The sequence below is a fragment of the Rhagoletis zephyria genome, unplaced genomic scaffold (assembly GCF_001687245.7).
Source record: "Rhagoletis zephyria isolate East Lansing unplaced genomic scaffold, Rhagoletis_zephyria_1.1 Rzeph_scaffold_02815, whole genome shotgun sequence".
In the NCBI taxonomy this organism is placed as follows: domain Eukaryota; kingdom Metazoa; phylum Arthropoda; class Insecta; order Diptera; family Tephritidae; genus Rhagoletis; species Rhagoletis zephyria.
In genome coordinates this window covers 45,526-66,167 of record NW_016159899.1, presented here as the reverse complement: position 1 = coordinate 66,167, position 20,642 = coordinate 45,526, and the positions used below count along the sequence as shown (strand labels likewise).

At 34.8% G+C, this 20,642-nt stretch overlaps 1 protein-coding gene across 1 annotated transcript in view; it reads left to right on the top strand.

Annotated features, from left to right (window-relative positions):
* Positions 1-20,642, top strand: part of bma (SCY1-like protein bma) — a gene marked incomplete at its 5' end in the record, with an annotated part of 63,179 nt that overhangs the window by 4,510 nt on the left and 38,027 nt on the right. Inside the window, 5 exons of the mRNA XM_017622481.1 lie at positions 1,230-1,385; positions 5,862-5,982; positions 9,320-9,415; positions 11,694-11,839; positions 19,315-19,445. Of these exons, the coding sequence (XP_017477970.1) occupies positions 1,230-1,385; positions 5,862-5,982; positions 9,320-9,415; positions 11,694-11,839; positions 19,315-19,445 (650 nt within the window). The remainder of the gene's footprint in view (positions 1-1,229; positions 1,386-5,861; positions 5,983-9,319; positions 9,416-11,693; positions 11,840-19,314; positions 19,446-20,642) is intronic.

Sequence of the window (20,642 nt, the reverse complement as noted above, 5' to 3'; positions counted from 1 at the left end):
AAGATAAGGGCGGAAATTTTCCACAATTATTATTTTTTTATGGGACCGAAAGAAAGAAATAGTTGTTTTATGTGAAACATTCTAATGTAGTATATGAAAGTATGTAGTCAGTATTTATATACAAACATATCGTTACCTACTTACCTACCACCTGCCACCTCCCCGTAGTGACTTCTGGCCACTTTACGCTTCTAAAAATAGGCGATATTTGATATTTGATTTAATAAGTGATATTTGAGAATTCTATAACGAAAATTTGGAAGATTTCTGTTTCGAAATTGCCTTCATCGCGCAAACAGTATACTACTTTCTATACATAAAGATGTATGTAAAAAAACTTCAAAAATAAATAAAAAAAATTAAATTAAATTAACCTGTTAATATACCGTTTCTATTAATGGGCTAAAAAAAGAAAATAATATTCGCAGTAGCTTACTACTCAATGAATCGATTACATGTTGTCTTCATCCTTATCTAACGGCAGGCTCAGGAAAAAGCTCGATTCGAGCTGTTTCGGCCGTAGCGAGAAAGATGTTAGATGAGCTGCTGTGAGTGGGTATATGAAGAGGTGGTTAATATCGTCGGGGCATATTATTCAAATTTCAATGTACAGTTTAACCTGATACAATATCCTGAATGGAGTTGTGTCAAAGTAACGCGACCCTCACACAGCAACTCGAGCTCTCCGACGAATGGCCTGTCTTTACTAGTCGGTCAGCGGATGGCGTATTATCGTTTCCAAGGCAGTCGGTAATGTCAATGTTATGACCGCTATTTTAGCGATCTATTCTTGTTAAGATCGGTGAACCCCACTGAGTGTTTCTGCTTTACTTGTAATTCAAAATACTTCAAACTTATTTTGTCTTAAAGACTTCTAAATTAATGCTATAACCACTTTTAGATTATACATATTATAGTTGTGACTTCTGACTAAAAGTAAATGTTAGTGGAGAGAAAATATGAAAAATAAAACCGGTTTATTTGGTTTTTTTCTTAATTTGCAAATAGAGAAAAATAGAGAACCAGGTTTTTTTCGAATGGCCATTTTTGAATAACTTAAAAACCGGTTTTTGAAATAAGGCGAATAATCGAACACCCTAGTACATATGCATAAATATTGTACCTACATAAATGTATGTACATTTTTCTTGGACATTTTATTATTTTGGTTTGCTTTTCTTTAGTGGAATATAGTTATAATTTTCAATTATTTTTGTATGTCTTTATAGGAAACAAAAACTTATGAAAATATTGCTATGCCATCGAATACAGGCGGCACTGGCACACAGAGCAGTCAACAACAAAATACAGCAATACCGCAAAGGCCAGCACATGCGAAGGAGTATAATTTTTTGGATATCGAATTGAAATATGGTTTTCTACAGGTAAGTAAGTATGTGTATATACATACATTCTTATTTATATATGCATGTAGGTAGGTCTGCTAGCTAAAAAAATTGTCATAAACCCATATAAAAGTCATAACTATGTGTAAGCNGGTAAGTAAGTATGTGTATATACATACATTCTTATTTATATATGCATGTATGTAGGTCTGCTAGCTAAAAAAATTGTCTTAAGCCCATATAAAAGTCATAACTATGTGTAAGCACATACATATTTAGGTATTACATATGTATGTATGAGAAATTGAAAACCAATTAATTTCATACTGTTACTCTTATGCAGTCGGTTTAATTTATTAGTCACGGTTAAGAGCAAAATTTCAACTTAAATATAAAGTAAAAATAAATTTAAGAATCTGTTTGGAAAATCATCAACAGATATTTATTTTTGCTTAAAGTTATGTGCATTAAATTAATGTGTTTGTGTGAAGTTATAATGCCAGCTGAAAATTTAATTCGTTTAAGGGAAGAGCTTTTTTGAAGCGAAACTTCTTTGGCGGANCTCTTATGCAGTCGGTTTAATTTATTAGTCACGGTTAAGAGCAAAATTTCCACTTAAATATAAAGTAAAAATAAATTTAAGAATCTGTTTGGAAAATCATCAACAGATATTTATTTTTGCTTAAAGTTATGTGCATTTATTAAGGTGTTTGTGTGAAGTTATAATGCCAGCTGAAAATTTAATTCGTTTAAGGGAAGAGCTTTTTTGAAGTGAAACTTCTTTGGCGGANTGTTGGTTGGGAGTAAATTGGAAAATTCAACGGAAATTGCACACGGAAATCGTGGAGCGGAAATAGTGCAACGGAAATGGTTGGGACGGAAACAAGTTCTTCTTGAATGTATGTTATTAATTTAATAAAAAAANGGTTGGGAGTAAATTGGCAAATTCAACGGAAATTGCACACGGAAATCGTGGAGCGGAAATAGTGCAACGGAAATGGTTGGGACGGAAACAAGTCCTTCTTGAATGTATGTTATTAATTTAATAAAAAAATGCTAATAAAGGGATAAAGAATAACACTTAGCAAAAGACCAATACAAGAATGAAAGTAAAGATGAGTACGTACATAGATAAAGGCAAATGTAAAAATAAAAACAAAAACAAAGATGCGTAAAAATAAAGTTATAAATGAAGAACAAGGTAAATATAAACACTTTACTTATATAAATGCAAAGGTGAAGGGGAATATGTAGAAGAAGAAAATGATAAATACAAAAGTAAAAACAAAGATAAATATAAAGAAAAAGATGAGGATGAGGGCACCGATAAAAGTAAAGATGAAGACAGAGAAAGAAAGATTAAAATAACGGCAATTATAGAGAAAAGGATATAGATAGAGACACAGACTCAATCTGGTAACAAATTTGGGATTTTGGAGATTTTCGGGATTCTCGGGACTTATCGATATAATAACCGATATTTTATTGGTTTTGTTATCGATATTGTTATGGATTTTTGTATCGATTATTTATCGATTTTGTTGTCGATTATTTATCGATTTTGTTATCGATATGTTTAGCGATTTTGTAATCGATTTTGTTATATATTTTTATTAATTTTGTTATAGATATTTTTATCGATTTGCTAATTGATTTTGGTACCAATGGTATTACAGATTTTGCAATCGAAATTTTTATTAAACTTGCCATCGATTTTATCGATATGTTATCGATTTTTTTAACGATTGTTAATCGATTTTGTTATCGATTATTTATCGATTTTCTTTTCGATATTTTTATCGATTATTTTTTGATTATTTATCGGTTTCGATATCGATGTTTTTTATCAAGTTTGTTATCGGTTTTGTTATCTATATTTTTATCGATATTCTAATCGACTTTTGTTATCGATTTTGTTAGCGATTATTTATCGATATTTTTATAGATTTTGTTATCCATTTCTATAGATTTTGTTGTCGATATTTTTATGAATTTTCTAATGGATTTTGCTACCATTATTATTATCGATTTTGCTATCGAAATTTTTATCGAATTTGTCGTCGATTTTGTTATCAATATTTTTATCGGTTTTTGTCGTTAGAGTTGTTATCGATAGAGTATAAAGATGAAGGAAAGCAGAATATCATAAATGTAATTAGAACAAACATGGTTAGAGGTAGGGATCTAGATAGAAAAAAGACAAAAATATAACCTTAAACAAAAGCAGATATATGCACATATGTAAGTATATTGGTTATATATGCACATATATATGTATATTGGTTATGAGACAAAATAGAAACATATCGTCACCTGAAATGCAAAAAGGCGTAACAAACATCATCGTTGAAATGCAAAAAGTCATATCTAATAAAAAGTTCAAAACTCACTTTTTGATTTATGCGATGGATTTCATCAAATTACAGCTCGCCGCATAATTTTATGAAAAAAAAAATAATTAAAATATTAGCCATGACTTTTTTCATTTAATTGACGATGTTGTTGCGTCTTTTTGCATATCAGGTGACGACATGTAACGTAAGTTTCACTTCTCCAGTGTGGCCCAGGCGCACTTACTTTTTTTAAATGAATTGCATACATACAAATACATACTATATAATTTTAGTCATTTATACCTAAATAAATGTACATTAAGCATATCTTTCTCTGGTTAACGGGTTTGTCGACATGTCATCATTCCATCTTCTACGTTGTGTTGTGAATGGATCTCTAAAATGACCCTTTGTTCCACATAGTCGAAATTTTTGCGCCGTATAAAAGCACGGGCATAATTTTAAGGGGCTCTTCTTTTTAATCTGATCTCTACGCTGATACTATTGATGGCGGTAATGCTTCCAATACGCAAAGATATTTTGCCTTGTCATCGTTCAAACCGCTCGCCAAACCGCTTTAGCTGCGTAGCTGGGCCTAGTGATGAGGCCGATGATCGTGCTTCTGCTACAAAAGGTGCTGCTCTCTTAGACGGGGAACTCTTATTATGTTTCAGATTAAAAAATTCGCCTGGAAATGAGTAGTCTCGTTTGGTCTAGTACGGCGCCAAAAAGGTCCTACCCAATTTAGACGGAGCTGACAGTTGTCCTCAACAAGACTCTGCATAGCCGTATTAGTTTTGCGAGAATTCCAAATCATGACATGGCTTCGTAGAGGCTGCTTATTTTTTTTACAGCCAACCGAATTTGAAATCGATGAAAAAGTTAGGCCTGAAGCCACACAGATAACGCCCGAGCAATTCTTCAGACGGCCTATCCCCCGATGAGCTGTTCTTCATCAATCTCTCCACCTGCGTCGTCATTAAAAAGCTTCGCATTGACTATTGCGAATGCGAATGTTAAAATTAATGCGGAAGCTCCGCGGTTGCGAATGCGAATATTCGGAACAACTCTGCTTTTGATTACCTTTTTACAGTTGAGCCTAAAAGTGTTGAGGCCGAAAGATGTTTTTTATGAGCAGGTTTTGTATGTAACAAGCGCAGGTCATGGTTAGAAGACTCCACTTTAAATACTCTGCTGCTCTTACGTACACATTTTAAGTGCAATAATACCAACAGCGGCACAAAAAAAAAAGAGTTTTGTGCTTCTCACCAGACCCAACTACCGACATGTATTTCGACAAGGTGAATACGAATCTAAGGTCCGATTGACACCCTCAAAATTTATCGTAAATTTTATATAGTTTAATTTCATGGTATGTTTAAATGCTTTCAGATATTGAATTCTTCCTCATATTCATAAATATTATGACTCAATGACGGGATTACTGAAAAAATATCCCGAAATCCCGGGATCACAATTTTCCTCATATTTTGGCATCCCTAGTGCAAATAATATGTAGGAAAAACTCCTTATGTTACTTTTAATCTTGCAAATTTCGACGGATTTAATTAAGTCCTCTCATTTCCCCCTATGCAGCGTGACAAGAACTCCTAATACGATTTCGTGAATTACTTGACAGGACCAAAGATCTGTAAAACGAAGTACATCATTTCGATAGTACATTTTAAATTTTACACTCTGATATTTATTTGTAACGCAAAACTTTGGGTGATTTCCTGAAATTAGCTATTTGCACTCAATGCTTGCCTTAGAATTAATTTTGTATAAAATCAAATTCCAAAGATAAATATTCTAGAGAATATCTGCATTTTACACATATGTAAATTCATACAAGGCATATTTTCTGCCTTTCATAACAACACAATCTTATTGCAAAACTCAAAGGTATTAAGTTTTCCACTTGACTTATTACATTATACAGTTAATATGAGTACAAATTAATTACAAACAAAGTTAAATGCAATTGAGATGAATAATTTCCGACAAACAAATTAAATTAAAAAAAAAACTTTTTTGAGAAGAACGCAATTTTCAATCCAATGAACTGTACATTTCGTATTATTTTTTTTAATTCACTGCATCTAAATAACAAAGTGCTTAAATAAACATTTGTATATGTATGTATTTGTGTATTTGTTCTTTCTTCTTCAAATACATGCAGCTTGTGGAGGCTTTATCCTATTTACACTATTCGGGCCACGTTATTCATCGAAATGTATGTCCATCATCGATATTAGTTACCAAGCGTGGTACCTGGAAGCTGGCTGGCTTAGAATTTATTGGTAAGTCTTTTATTCATTTGGAATAAAATTTATTGGATTTATGATATGCATATGATTTTAATTTTAATGTCGTCATGCTATAGGATGTAGTATGTATGTATATGTCTCGGAGCATGCGATATATTTTACTAAACTGAAATGTATTTCACCATTCTATTGCGGGATGTTTTTCAAATCCACAGAAATTTTATCGATGTATGTAGATACAGATATGTGATGTGAAGTTTGATATCCGTGCAGATAGCGTACGGAATGACGCAGAATAATGTTTTTTATCGACGTAATTTTGCAGAGATTTTTTCCCTTTTCCTCTAAAACTATTGGAGAGCTACTCAGAACAGTCTTATTTTATTTTTTAACATTAAACTTTCGCCTTTTTTGAAATTTTTTTTCGGCGTAATTTTGCAAGACCGTTTTCCTTTCAAACATTAAACTTTTTTGCCTTTTTGGAACAATTTTTTTCCGCGTATTTTTTCAGAATTGTTTTCCCTTTCAGGAACTCTAGAACTGTTGAAAAGCTGTTCTGACTACTTAATTTTTTTTTTCAAACATAAAACCTTTTCATCTTTTTTGAAAAATTCTTTTTAGTGTAATTTTGCAGAACTTTTTTTTCCTTTTCAGGAATTCTAAAACTATTGAAAACAGTTTACATTTTTTAAACATTAAACTTTTTCGCCTTTTTTGAAAATTTTTTTCTGCGTAATTTTGCAGAGTTTTTTTTTTCAAGAGCTTCTGGAGCTAGTCACAACAGTTTAATAACAATAACAATAGATTGGCGCTTACACATATGTTTGTGTTCGGCCGAGCTTCTCCTCCGATTTATGGCGTGCGCCTTGATGTTGTCACACAAAGCGCAGGGCCCTACAGTTTTACGCCGACTCCGAGCGTAAGGTGGGCTCCGAGCTTCTGAGGTGAACACAATGGAGACCGAAGAAGATTCTTTTCCCATTTAACCCTTCTGCAGTGTTTTGAATAAACCCGTTATTATAATGTTTTGGGTAAATTTGACCCAATGACACAAATTAGTAAATTTTAAGAAAAAAACGGTTTTTCAATTTTAATTCAATTAATATTTTATTTATCACATGCAGACACTTTATCGGCAAGAGCTGTATGCTTACCGATTCAAAGTTTCCCTTAAATACTAAATAATAATGTGGGTCAAAATGACCCAGAAATACTGTGGGTGTATGGAAAAACTATGTCGCCTTCTTGAAAACAAAATGAAATAAAAAATTTTTATTTTTTGAAAAACCATAGCTGATTATGCTTTTAACGAATAAACAACGCAGCAGCTTTACCTAACTCTGTAACTAAAGAATTTTTTCATGAAAATTGGGTAATTTTGACCCAATCATTGCAGGAGGGTTACAAGGTCAAAGCCGAAAGTTAGAAACTGCATAAGCCATATATATTTTCTGGTACAGCCTCGGTGAATTCCAGTAAAAAAGTGGCATTGCCTGCTGCTTGCGGAAATATTTTATAGTGAAAGAGGACAAGCAAAGTTTCGCCTGAGTGATATATAAAGGATTACCACCTATCAAAACACGACTATATTTGCAGACACAACTTTTGAAATGAAAAAGATTGTATCATAGGTGCCATTTGGCGCTCAGCAGCCGGATTCCAACATGTGCTGTCGCCAATTTTGATTGCCAAAAATCTCCAAAAGAATAGCAGATGCCACTAACAATACGCAACATCTAGATGCATGCCCGCCACACTGCCAGATTTGGCTGATTACGCATCGCATGTGTTACTCTTCCATGTTCTATACTTTTAGGTCCTACTCATTTCATTTTAGCGACGAAAATTTACCGTAGCGATTGTCAGAACTCCACTGCAGTAGTCAATTGAATAGAAAAAAGTTGACGATGTTGCAAAGATATGAAAGCATGGGCGCCCTCAAAAAATTTTAGTAAAGAGAAATTCGCTGCCCGAGGTTTAGAGCCCAGATATCTCGAATGGCACGCAAGTGCTTTGCTCACACTTNGTTCTATACTTTTAGGTCCTACTCATTTCATTTTAGCGACGAAAATTTACAGTAGCGATTGTCAGAACTCCACTGCAGTAGTCAATTGAATAGAAAAAAGTTGACGATGTTGCAAAGATATGAAAGCATGCCGCTGCCCGAGGTTTAGAGCCCAGATATCTCGAATGGCACGCAAGTGCTTTGCTCACACACTGAGGATACTAGTGGTAGAAAACACAAGATGCCAAAAGAACACGAATCAAAATCGATTTTATACTGATGGTATCAAGCTAGATAACAAAGTAGGCGAAAGATTATACGTTGATCAACACAGAATTATGGCGTAATTTCATCTTCCAGACCATTGTAGTTATTTTCAACACTATACTAACTAGAAGCTAATGTCAAATGGCAGGTAAAACCAATTTATATCTTCGATAGTCAGGCTGGCATAAAGGCAATTGATTCCGTATCTGTTATGGGTACCAGGACTGTGAAACATATCAGGGAACGTGAAAGGAGACGAGCTTGCTAGAGAGGGTACTTCCACACCACTCTTACCGGCCTGAAAGAGGTACAGCATGCCGCACATTTCCTGTAAATTAATGATTGTGTTACAAGTCCTAAAACAAGCGCGTACGAAGTGGGAATATGCTAGTACCCGCAACACAACCAAGTTCTTGTTACTACATAGAAGAGCTTTAAAAGAAGGGAAGTATCGTCTGCTATGAGCCTATTTACAGGCCACATTCATATAGGCGGACACACAGAGCAGTTAGTACTGCTGAGAGAACTGTTGTGAGAGTGCTTAACATGCATTAGACCACCCAAATTTTTTGGGCGCAGAATTTTTAAACAATCTAACCCCAGAAAACGGTAACCGCTGAAATTCGTTGACTATACGAATTGCTCCAATGGGGAGTAGGCGTTGGGAGAGCTCGGTGGTATCTCAAAGGGCCCAATTTTAGACCAATGTGTGCTGGTAGTAATCTATTATAAATAAGGTACCTTAAGTCATAGTATTTGGGAAAACGATGTGTAAAACAAGAAAATTTCCACCTCAAGTTTTCCATAGATTAAAACAGAATAAGTTCTTCTCAGACAAATTAAAAAAAGCAGAACTTATCCAAAACAGAAACGAGAGGTACTCGAACGTTAATATCGACAATGCCATATGCTCTAGTTTACGGCAATACGAGCGACCCTCCTATTTCTCATGTATGTAAATTTAATTCGAGTTTGATAAAATTTCGTCTAATTTAGAAATCTATTTTTATTTGATGTTAAAATTATTTGCAACTAAAATTGAATTTGTGCAGTTTATTTTATATATGTACGTATTTTTAAATTTTTGCATTGTTACAGAAAGAATGAATGAGACTGATGTAAATGAGTTAGTTCCTTGTCAACCCTGGAGTAACAGGGTTTCAAAAATGGCTCAACCAAATTTGGATTTTATGGGTAAGTATTATAGATACTGTTGCTAATTTATCTTTACCATAAAAGTGTTATTATTGTTATAAAAGTGTTTATAAAAAAAACTATATTTTTGGAGGTATTTTAAAATCGGTCCAGCTCACGTAAATCTCAATATTTTTCCGCAAAAAATATTATTAATTTTAAGTGTAACAGTCCGATCATTTATCCTTAAGTGACAGAATACTTGCGACTGGTCGGTATAAATTCAGAGTTTCCGAAAGAGATTTGGTTGTTTTGTTAAAAAATGTACTGTACTGTAGGGTTACCCTTTTTGGTCGGAACCAGGCACAAAAAACGTGTGCTGAAAACAGCCCATTGTACTTACCCTTAATGCTGTTTCACACGCTTCAGTTGCCGGTTAACCGACAGCCGGTTTGGCGCCAGAAAGTGTATGTATACCTATCTGAGGTCTCACACCAGCCGGTGCCTGGTTGCATACATTTTATGCGGTCGATTTGACTTTTATTTGGTATGCTAACGATCTATAAATTTTGCACTTTATTCTGCTTAATATTTTTGGTTTTGAACACGAAGAAGGGAATACGAAGACAACTACCAATATGAAAACAAATACGAAGGCCAAGACCAATACTAACACGAGTAGCAAAAGGTATATGGAGACGAATACGAACACGAATCTGAAGAATATCCGAAGACCAATACGAATAAGGAGATGAAAACGAAGACACATACGAAGGTGTTACGAATACAAATATAAAAACGAAAATAAGTATGAACACGAATACGAAGAGGAATATGGGGTTGGAAGCGAGGTTGAATATGAATAGATAGACCAACCAAAGACAAATGGAAGCACAAATGTGAAAATGAATAGCAAGATGAATTCGGATACGAAGGCAAGTACGAATATGAAGATAAATACGAAGAAGAGGATGAATACGAAGATGATTGCGAAAACGAATACAAAGACCGCACTACAATGAATACGAATACGACGACGAAGGTACGAATACGAATAGGAAAACAGCGCCTAAAGCGAATATGAAAGTGAATTCGAAACGTACTATGTATACGCATATGAAGACAGCGACTAAAAGGAAGGCTAAAACGTCTTCGGGACCCTTAAAAAAACTAGAAAATGGCCAATTTTCGGAATTAATTGGTACTCCTTGAGGTCTTTTCATTGCAAAGAAAGTGCTGAAGAAGCTAACGAGCTAGCCAAAGAGAGCGTTCTCTTTGGCATTGCTAACAGGGTATTGTTTCCTAGGAAGTGTAACCGTGAAATTTAACTATCACAAAGGCCGAAAGTGTCTAAAAAGACGCCAAAGAAACGAAATGTTCTTCAGTATTACATTTGTGGGTCGTAAACTTATGTGGCAATATTATGGACATTATGTATCTTCGGCTATGTGAGTTCTTTTGTAGGCAGCCAGCATAAACTAACATAACCTAAGTTGTGTACTAAACCTTAATAACCTTCAAATTGTTGACACTTGGAATCAATTTCACTGGCTAAAGATATGACTCAGTTTGTATTTCATAGCAAATTGTTATTTGTTTGAAGCAAATACAACATAATGTGGGTGTTCACGCTTGCTTGGTTACCCGGTAATCTGGTAAAAAATTATTATTCCATAATGTATTTTATTATTGTAAGGTTAATAAAAAGTATAACGACATAACCAGATAACCTGATAAGTAGACAGGTGTGATACATATATATGTACTATATCGTCGATGTTTTTGCAAAACCACCCATCGACCAATTGCATAACCGCCTATCTTACGGTACTCAAACTTTACAGGAGAGCGTAAAACCGGGGTTTCTTTGAAGGCATTGCGTTGATACACTGAGAAAAGAGTTTAGTTACAACAACTAATTATGTTTTTTCTCAACACGGGATTTGGTTATAGGTACACGATTTGGTTACAGTTACCAAATATTGTGGTAAGGGAAATATATTTAGCTGACTCTTTTCTGAGTGTAGGCGGTATATTCTCTAACTATTATTTTACAAATCTGTTGTTTTAATAACGATTTTACCATTTCTATCATTTGCTCATTTTTGGCACAATAGCGATTTAGGCGGCTTTGCAACTGGGCGATGGGCGATTTTGCAAAAACATCGGCGATATCGTTCGTACAATATCGCAAAATAACTTAATCGACCAAGTCTAATGTACTTTTAAAATTTTTTCTTGCCAAATAAGGCCAAATAGCAAATTGATCCTTAATAAATGCACATTGTACACACTTCCATTTTAAATTTATTTATACATTGCTCTTGCGCTTTTGCAGCTCCCGAGACTCAATTAACTTCGAAGGGCAGCCTACTTAGTGATATGTTTTCATTGGGTTTAGTAATTTGTGCTGTATTCAACAGTGGTCGACCGCTTATACAAGCCGGTAATATAGTTTCGAATTATATGAAGCAATTGGAAACGGTAAGTAATTTACTATACATATTTTTTTAAATATTTACGATGTGTTGCATACATATTTGCTCAAAAACGTAAGTACATACGTATTTCAAGAGCAAGTATTTAAATGCAACACGAGATGAGTTTATGTATTTAGGTTTGTTTTAATGCGATTTATTTTGTTTCATCAAACTTGCTTTAGTTGTTAATTTTATTGTTTTTCTTTAATCTACTTTGATGATATCTATTCACAAGGCAACTAGATATTTTCCATACATTTATTTGTATATCCTTGTCCACGCAATTTCACACCTTTTCATCTGCCATTTTCCGTAAATCACTGCAGCAGACAGCACTCACCTTAACGGCAGCCATGCTGTCTGTCACTCAGCAACAATTGTAAGCAACAGTTTTCTTCAAAGCCTAATTAGATTTCTAACTTTATTTATTCAAACACACAAAAAACGTAAAGAGTAGCATGAAGTAGCAATTAAAAGTTCAAAACTCAACGCCTGCATTGAAAAAAAAAAACTAACGGGTGGGCTGTAATACCTACCCGTCATTTAAACCAGCTCGTTATATCGCGCTTCGTGTTTGCGGCAGCCATAACAACTTGTGCTATTAACTAAGCATTTAAATCTTGGTAGCCGTCTGCCACACAGTTGAGATTCGGGGTAGCCACTTTTTCGATGTACGTACTAGGTATCAACCCCGACTACAGGTGAACTATGCAAGACCAGTTATTGAAAATAACAGTTATTTTCAAAGTTTAAATTCAAAAAGTCAGACGAAGTGAATTTGCGTGTTGCTTGTTAAAGCATGTTCACATTATCACATTCGTAATTTATAAGCAAAGCGTGCTAAAATAAAGTTATTTCGCCTTGTAAAATCTATCAATAAATTAAATAGAAATGAGATAATAGCTCTGATCCAGTACTCCATGAACTTACAGGTTTTTACACGTATTGCAGGAAGTTACAGGAAAAATATTCCCGTACTCCAAACTCCTGCAAATGAGAGCGATTTTTTGAGAGTTGTATAGAGAATGAAGTTTTACCCGAACCTTTTCTTCTGGTGAAATAATGAAAAGTGTCAAGCGATCGGCTGTTTGACGTTTTTACCGTAAGGGCCGGTTGCTCAAAGCCTGGTTGACACTAATCTTTGGTTAACATCATTATCGACGTCTTCGAATCCATGAATATAACACGATGTCGGTAACGTCGATAACGATGTTTAACCGAAGATTAGTGTCGACGAGGCTTTGAGCAACCGGCCCTAAAAATTCGTTTTTTGTTCCCGTACTTTTTGGTTGTTACTCATTTTTTACTCTCACTTCAGAGAGTAATTTCGCTGTTTGACCTTTTTACAGGATTTTAGACGAAAAGTATTGGATCAGAGCTAATTTATCATAAATCAAGAATCAAATTAAGAAAAAATTTACTTGTCATTTTTTAGATGCCACTGTTGAGGAAATTTATTAATATAATGCCAACAGGTATGCAAATGTTTTCTTAGGAATATTAATCTTAAATGATTTTTTTTTTTTTTTTTTTATCTGCATTTTTCCAGTGTTTTTTTTCAATCTTAAACAGTTAGGAGTTGACAAATTATCAAAAGTAAAAGTTCAAATTTGACTATTATGTTTTCGACCAAAAGTCAAATTTGAATCTTATTTTGGATCGACTAAAAATAACGATTATTTATCAACTTCTTTGACATAAAGCATAACAGTTAAGGGCCGTTTACATACGACCTTCCTCGCTTTGCTTGACAGTACGAACTTTGATAACGCATGAAAGGTATACTACAATAAAAGCTTTGACGGCTTCTGCGTTCTCCTTTTCCTCTATATTTGACCTGTGTAAAATAGATAACAATATAATAATATGCATTATTAATTCATATTTACCTTATTTTTGTCTTTCAATGCAAATGCAAGTGCGCGAGAAAAGATACATGTAAACAGCTGATTGCCAAAGCGCGCAAAAATTGAGAGTTTCCCATGATTTTGCTTTACTACTTTCCCCGCATTCTATTTAGCAAGACTCATATAAAATCATGTATATGAAATTATTTCAAAAATTCCAGTAGAAACTGAGTGCATAAACACCATTTTAGGGCGAATTAAAATCCTGATCGAGACCTTTCCGTCGAAAAAAGGATTTAAATAAATAATTGGGTGACCGAAAAAAAAAATTCACCCAAAATTTTCTCTCGGCATAAGTGTTCAAATAAAAAAATAATATTTCTCGGAATACCACATAATGTATCTTTGTAAGATATATGTAAAATATATAATAAGTATATACATATCGGATACCGTATTCAAAAGAGGCACAACTCAAAATTTAGCATTTTTGAAATTAAGCGCTAAAAATGTACATAGAGCTTTTATTTACCTTTCAGCAAAGCAGGAGCAAATCTTTGTTATAATTTGTTAAAAAAACTAAGGTAAAGACTCCCTTGTCCATATGATTATCATGTGCTAAGAAATAATTTTTCGCATTTTCTTACAAATGTGTAATTTTGAGTTGTGACCCTTTTGAAGTCGGTGTATGATATGTAGATTACTAAAAAAGAAACAGATCCATATTAAATGCAATCAAAATGTGTACGTACGCATGTTTTTTTTATACAAGGAGAACGCATCGAAAGCATAACCCTCGTAGAGTGGAACTTCAATCCGAACTAAAACTCCTTGTCTGTCCTCTGTACCGTATACCCCCCTTCCCTTGACTTGCGCCATCTGTCATTCATTAGTGGAAATACATAAAATACACCCACATAGTTTTTGCCTCCATTTGTCATTTCCAGTACCTTTAACAAATAAACATACCTGGAAGATATCAACCAATACTTCACATAAAAAGTAAAATCATTCGAGCGGTTTAACACATAAACAAAATGGTAAATGACTTCAGAGAGAGGTACGAAGCGAAACACGATTTTTGTTAGTCGAATCGACTAACGAAGCACGTATAGGGTTAAACACTTTTTTTCGCTGCCTGAACTTTCTTGGCTACATCTCTGCCATAATTTGCTTCTTCTTTTGTATTTGGCATTACAACCGTTTGTCGGTTTGGGCCGAGACCAAAAAGCTTCGCCAGTTGCTTCTCACCTTTGCAGTTTTCCGCCAGTTGTTCATCCCAAGTGCGGAAAGGTCCTTCTGCACTTGGTCCTTCCATTGTGTTCATGGGCGCCTTTACTTTCGTTCTACACCAATGCATAGTCGAAGGACTTTTTTATCAGAGCGTCGTCATCCATTCGCACAACATACCCAAGCCATCGAAATCGTTGTTATTTTTATGCGCTTAACTACACATGTCCATGCTTTAAAAAGCTCGTACAGGAAAGGGCCATAGATTCTCCCCAAAGTCCCCAAAGCCTTCTTATGTTTGTTAGACGTCGTGTATTCTGTCGCGTCATATAAAAGAACGAAAATGATAAGGGATTTGCAGAGTGGCATAGTCTTGTTTATTCGGAAAACAAAATTGGAAGGTCTCAACCTTCCAGTGCTTAGAGGCGTAAACCTTAGTCTTTCCATGGATATGAAATATCTAGGGGATACGAAGCTGACATGAAAAACTCACATTGATCAGAAAGTAAATCGAGCGCTGAAAGTTTTCGGTCAGTGTCGGAGAAGGTTTAGTAAGGCTTGGGGCCTGAGGGCGGCTATGGCATTCTGAATATACTTACATAGTTTTAGTCAGACCAATCGTCACGTACGCTGCTGTAGTATCGTGGCGCAAAACCATGGATTCCTCCGTAACTTATATATGCGTTTCCTCTAAAAACACTAAAACTCGTCACAGTTATCGGTTGTGTTTTTTGTCAGTTTCGCCTGCTTTGAGTAGCAACAACACATATGGTACTCGCTCAAAATCTAAATCAAGTGATAGTGTTACTGCAAAAGTGCCAAAATTAACGAATTCGCGTGCTAGTGCCCCCTCTGCTAAGTCTTCAGTTAATACTAATGCTGCTGCTGGTACTTTGATTTTGCCCAATACTGCTGTTGGGCAATCAGTAGCGAATTCGACACCTGTTAGTGCTCTCACCACTCACATGCGTTCGTTGGATACCGAAGGGGAGAATGCGCTGCTTCAATCTCATTGTGCGCTAGGTAATTCTGTTGCTGTTACTTCTGCTGCTGCCGCACGCCCTATTACTAGTTCTGTTCTTTGGAACAATAATGTCAATGCTGGGGCTGCGAATGTAACGAACGAGATAAACAAAACTGCTGCTTCGTTGGATGCTGATGTACAAAGTGAGCCTATTATTGTTGCTGAAAATGCAGTGCAGTCACAGTGGTCTACCGTTGAAAAAAATTAAATAAAAACCAAAAACTATTATTGGTTCTAATGCAGATATGGGACTGGAAGTGGTTCAAAGACTTAAGTGGCTGCACCTGTCATCGTTCGGGTCGTCTGTTAAGGAGGAGCACATACTAAATTATATTGCGACTAAAGTATGTTTAAATAAAAATTATTTGTCTTGCTACAAATTAGTGAAAAAGGGCACTCCAGCTGCACAATTAAAGAGAGCAAATTTGGTGCATTTCTGTTCGTTTGGTCCATTGGTCCATTGGTCCAATTCTTTTTAAAATGGTCCATTTCACAAGCCTTTGGTTAGGTTATTATCACCCTTTCACTTCATGGAATAGTTTCAGTGATCGGACTTCAAAAAAATTCTGTGTGGTAGAATCTGGAAAAAAAATGTGGTAGATTTAAAAAAAATGTGGTAGATCTCTGGGTTTGGATCAAACTTTGTAAAAAAATTTAAAAAATTATGCAAGGTCTCACCTAAATTGCAAACTTTTTAATTAGACTCTAAAACATATTTAATTTTAGCATAATAAAGTGCAAAATAGAAGTTGCTAAAAATTGCGTTGAGTTTTGGCAATTTTTTCCTTGACAGGGTAAAGCAGTTCCTTCCATATCAAGATATTTTTCGAACATAGTTTAAGAGATTTCTGCAACCTTGCGGAGTGCTGCCAGCTTTTCTTTTTATCACATCACGAAGTAGCAAACAAATGTGGCACGTTCCGGAAACAGCCAATTAGGATTTGCCGATTTTGACAATTCTCAAGGAAAAAAGTAAACAACGCCTCAGAAACTTTTGGTGCACTTAAATTTGCTAATAATTTCACAAAAATTTGCCGCTTTTTAACATTTTCGCTATTAATTCTTTTTATAAATCATATATTTTGCAATTTAACACAATAAACCACGTTTCCTGTCGAAAAATTTATTACTGAGAAAATTTACTATTTTACAGTTAAGTTTATCCTCCCATTCGGCTTTGTTTACTTTTACATGAGAGATTTCATCGTCGCCGGGAATGCGGAATCTTGTATTATATCATTCTTGTTACTATATAGTGTTTAGTGTTGAACAATTTCCGCTCTTATAATTAAGAAAATTATGTCGAGCAAAAATAAAAATAATCAAAAACGCGAATATGTGGTAGATTTCAGACCTTGAGTGGTAGATGTGGTAGATCTCAAAAAGGTGGTAGATCTACCACAATGTGGTAGAAGTCCGATCACTGAATAGTTTCGCGTTTTCAATTTTTTCTATTTAATTGATGAATATTCCGCCCTATGTTGAATATCGTCATTGTCAGTAAAAGTGACGATACGGCCATCGTCAGCCACTGACGCGCTGACGATCGTCGACGATGACGATATTCCGCATAGGGCCGATTGGCAACAGCTGCTAAAAGTGTAAAGACGCCTTGCCACTGATCTTCAAATATGGCATGGCTAATCATCTGTCAAAGCACGCTTCAAAAAATATCGCGTTTTTTTGCTAATTTCAATTACTCGGTGACCAATATTAAAGTGGCTGGCAAAAATATGCAAAGGTAGCAAAACTTAAATCATAGCATTTAGCACAAGAAAATAATATTCGATTTCATTCGAAAAGATATTAAACATCTTGAAATTATTATACTACATAAAGTTCTTTCTGACAATGATGTATCAATTTTGCCGTTACTCGACCAATTTCCTGCATTGGTAAATGATGCAGACATAATTGAATTTCAATTTCGCAAATTGCGGCTGAGAGAAGGTAACTTCAAAAACTGTACCAATGTAGAACGTTTTTGGGATCAAGTAAGTTTGATTAAAAATGGATTTAGTGAAGCGGCCTTTGGATTGGACAATTGTGTGATTTAGCTCATAATATTTTTATTCTGCCACACAGTTCCGCAGCAGTTGAGCGCAAATTTTTTGATTTAGCATTAATAAAAACGAAATTAAGAAACAAATTATAATTTAAAACTTTAAATAATATAATGTTAATAATATACAATTGTAATGCACGCACTTTGGATGCCATATAAAAAAAAAATCGTTATAAAAACTGAATTGGCAAAGAGGAATTAACTCCACTCAATTTGCCGATGTAAATAATAAAAATTGGTCCATTTTTTGGTCCGAAAAATAAATTGGAAATGGCAATCGTGTGCCTAAGTGGTTGGAAAAAATGTTTTTGGTTTTTTCGGCCAGCCACAATTCTATTCAATTCCAGCCAATGGTTTCTGTAAAACCCATCTCAATTTTTTTCACGCAAAAACAAATCTTTCACACTAACTACTACGACTACATACATCAACTAAAGTCACCGAACTAGGCGAGATTTCGAAAGCTAAGAGAGAAAACAATTGTAAACTGACTAGGCACGAGTACGTACGTTATGTAGTTTGTTTTTTGTTTTTTGTTTTTTCTTGTTGTTTCTGAAGATTAGTCAGCTTGAATTGTTTGCTTAAGGAGGGTCCGAATGCTATCCTAGTGAAATTCAGCATTGAAGAGGCTCAAGTTTAAATTTCAAGTGAACACAAGTGTAGAAAGTTTATGTGCAAAGTGCTATTGACATTGATAAAGAATGGAACGCATGAATAAAAGTACAAATGCAGGCGGCAGAAGATTAAGCTTATCGTATCGCTGAGTGTTTGATTGAAATTTTTGAGGGAAGCGTAAAATGAAAAGTACTTTGTTTTTTATTTGGCTGCCTAAATTTTTCTATGGCTATTGAGTTTTAATTAAACGTCGGTTGATAGTTGTAGATAGGCTCTTTTTGTTGAAATGTTAAAATAGAAAAAATAAAAAATTACTAAGTACATTAATGGCTATCATCTAGCTACGTTAATGCCTGGTATTTCATTTAAGATTAAATCTGGCAGCAACTGTTGAAAAGATCTTTTCCGAACAACTGATTCTTTTATAAGCAGCAAAGAAGTGTGCAGGCACATATGAGATAATGAAACAAATTTGAAAGAATCTTTTTCCAAACATTTGCTTGTTAGAAAAACTTAGAGGAAAGCATTCACGTGTATGGCGTTCTTGGTAATTTTTGTGTGGCTCGTTTTTAAGATAATCTTATTTTTTTTCCTTTTCAATTAAAATTTGTTTCATTGTATTATATTCTAGCATTTAATGAAGCAAAAACTACAGTTAAATTTCAATACCTTATTTTTACATAATTCATTTTTCACAGCTGGAAGAATCTGTGCAGAAAATGTTGCCGCGTGTACCGGTACCACTGCAGGAGGCCACCTCCCGTTTGGTCAGTCGAGATCCCACCGCAAGGCCGACGGCGCAACTTTTGCAGTTAATTAAGTATTTTGTGTAAGTATAAAAAAAATCCGCTTTATTTTAGTTTGTAAGGCTTCTTTTTTAACTACATACGTTCGGTTAGAATAAAGGTAACACCAGATAGAATATTTATTCCGCGTCGTAGGGATACTTTTGACTGACATTAGACTGAACTCTGTGTTCTTGAATGGAAGACTTCACTTGGGTATGCTTGCATTGAGGCAACTGGTAGAAATCGACCATCTTTCTACTTTTAACGCGCGCCAATGCGACACAACAACAATTTATAGAACAAATTAAATTTTGCCAATCAAATTGAAGCGTTTTACTAACAGCATTGTTTTCATTGTGGCATCCAGTTCTGTGTGTCTTACTAGTGAAAGGCATCCCCGCGACGCAAAAAATATTTTATATCTGGCAAACCCATAAGAAAGCGTATCTGCAGAGTACTATACTTTTACAAGGATACAAATTAGTTCCGGGCGAGGAAAGCACAATTAAGATACGGACCGGTTATTTCACTTGCACCACCACTCTCTTTGCCATACTGGCGGAAGAGAATGGCCCCAGCAGCGTTGCCGCTTTGGTAATTTTTAACCAAAATTCGTATTTATTTTCTTTATTTATCAAATTTGGTAATTTAGTAATTTATTTTTCAATTTGATAACTTATTCAATTCGGTCCTACATGTCTCATAGGTCAATACAGGTTCTGATTCCACATTAGGAAGGGCCCGTAAGCGTTTCGTTTTTTTTTTTTAGAAATAATCCTGAATTTTTTGCAATGGCGTGATGTTTAACAAACTTCTTAAAAGTGGCTATTGCTGTATCTACCGTGTCGTTTCCCGGAAAGTTAGGGGTGGTCGTATGTTCCTTGTCAGCTTTGCATTTGTCATCAATATATAGCGGGTGAACCCCGCCAACCCTATGAGAATTCTATGCAAATAATCCCCCATTGCAAAGAATGAATGATCAGATGTTTTCAGTTGTTTCGTGGTAATGGTGTAATAAACATCAGGGTATTATTACTGGCAGTCTCCTAAAGATAAACAAAGTTTTCCGAACGAAAAATATTAATTTCAAAAAATTCTATACCATTTCTACGAAATTAAAAAAAACAGCGGTATATTTTTTCCGTATGGAACAATCCTAGGAGTGAGAGCATTAAAATTCCGACTTTGTTTTTTCACATGCATTTTTGGACCACCCTATCCCACACTATTAGCTTTTT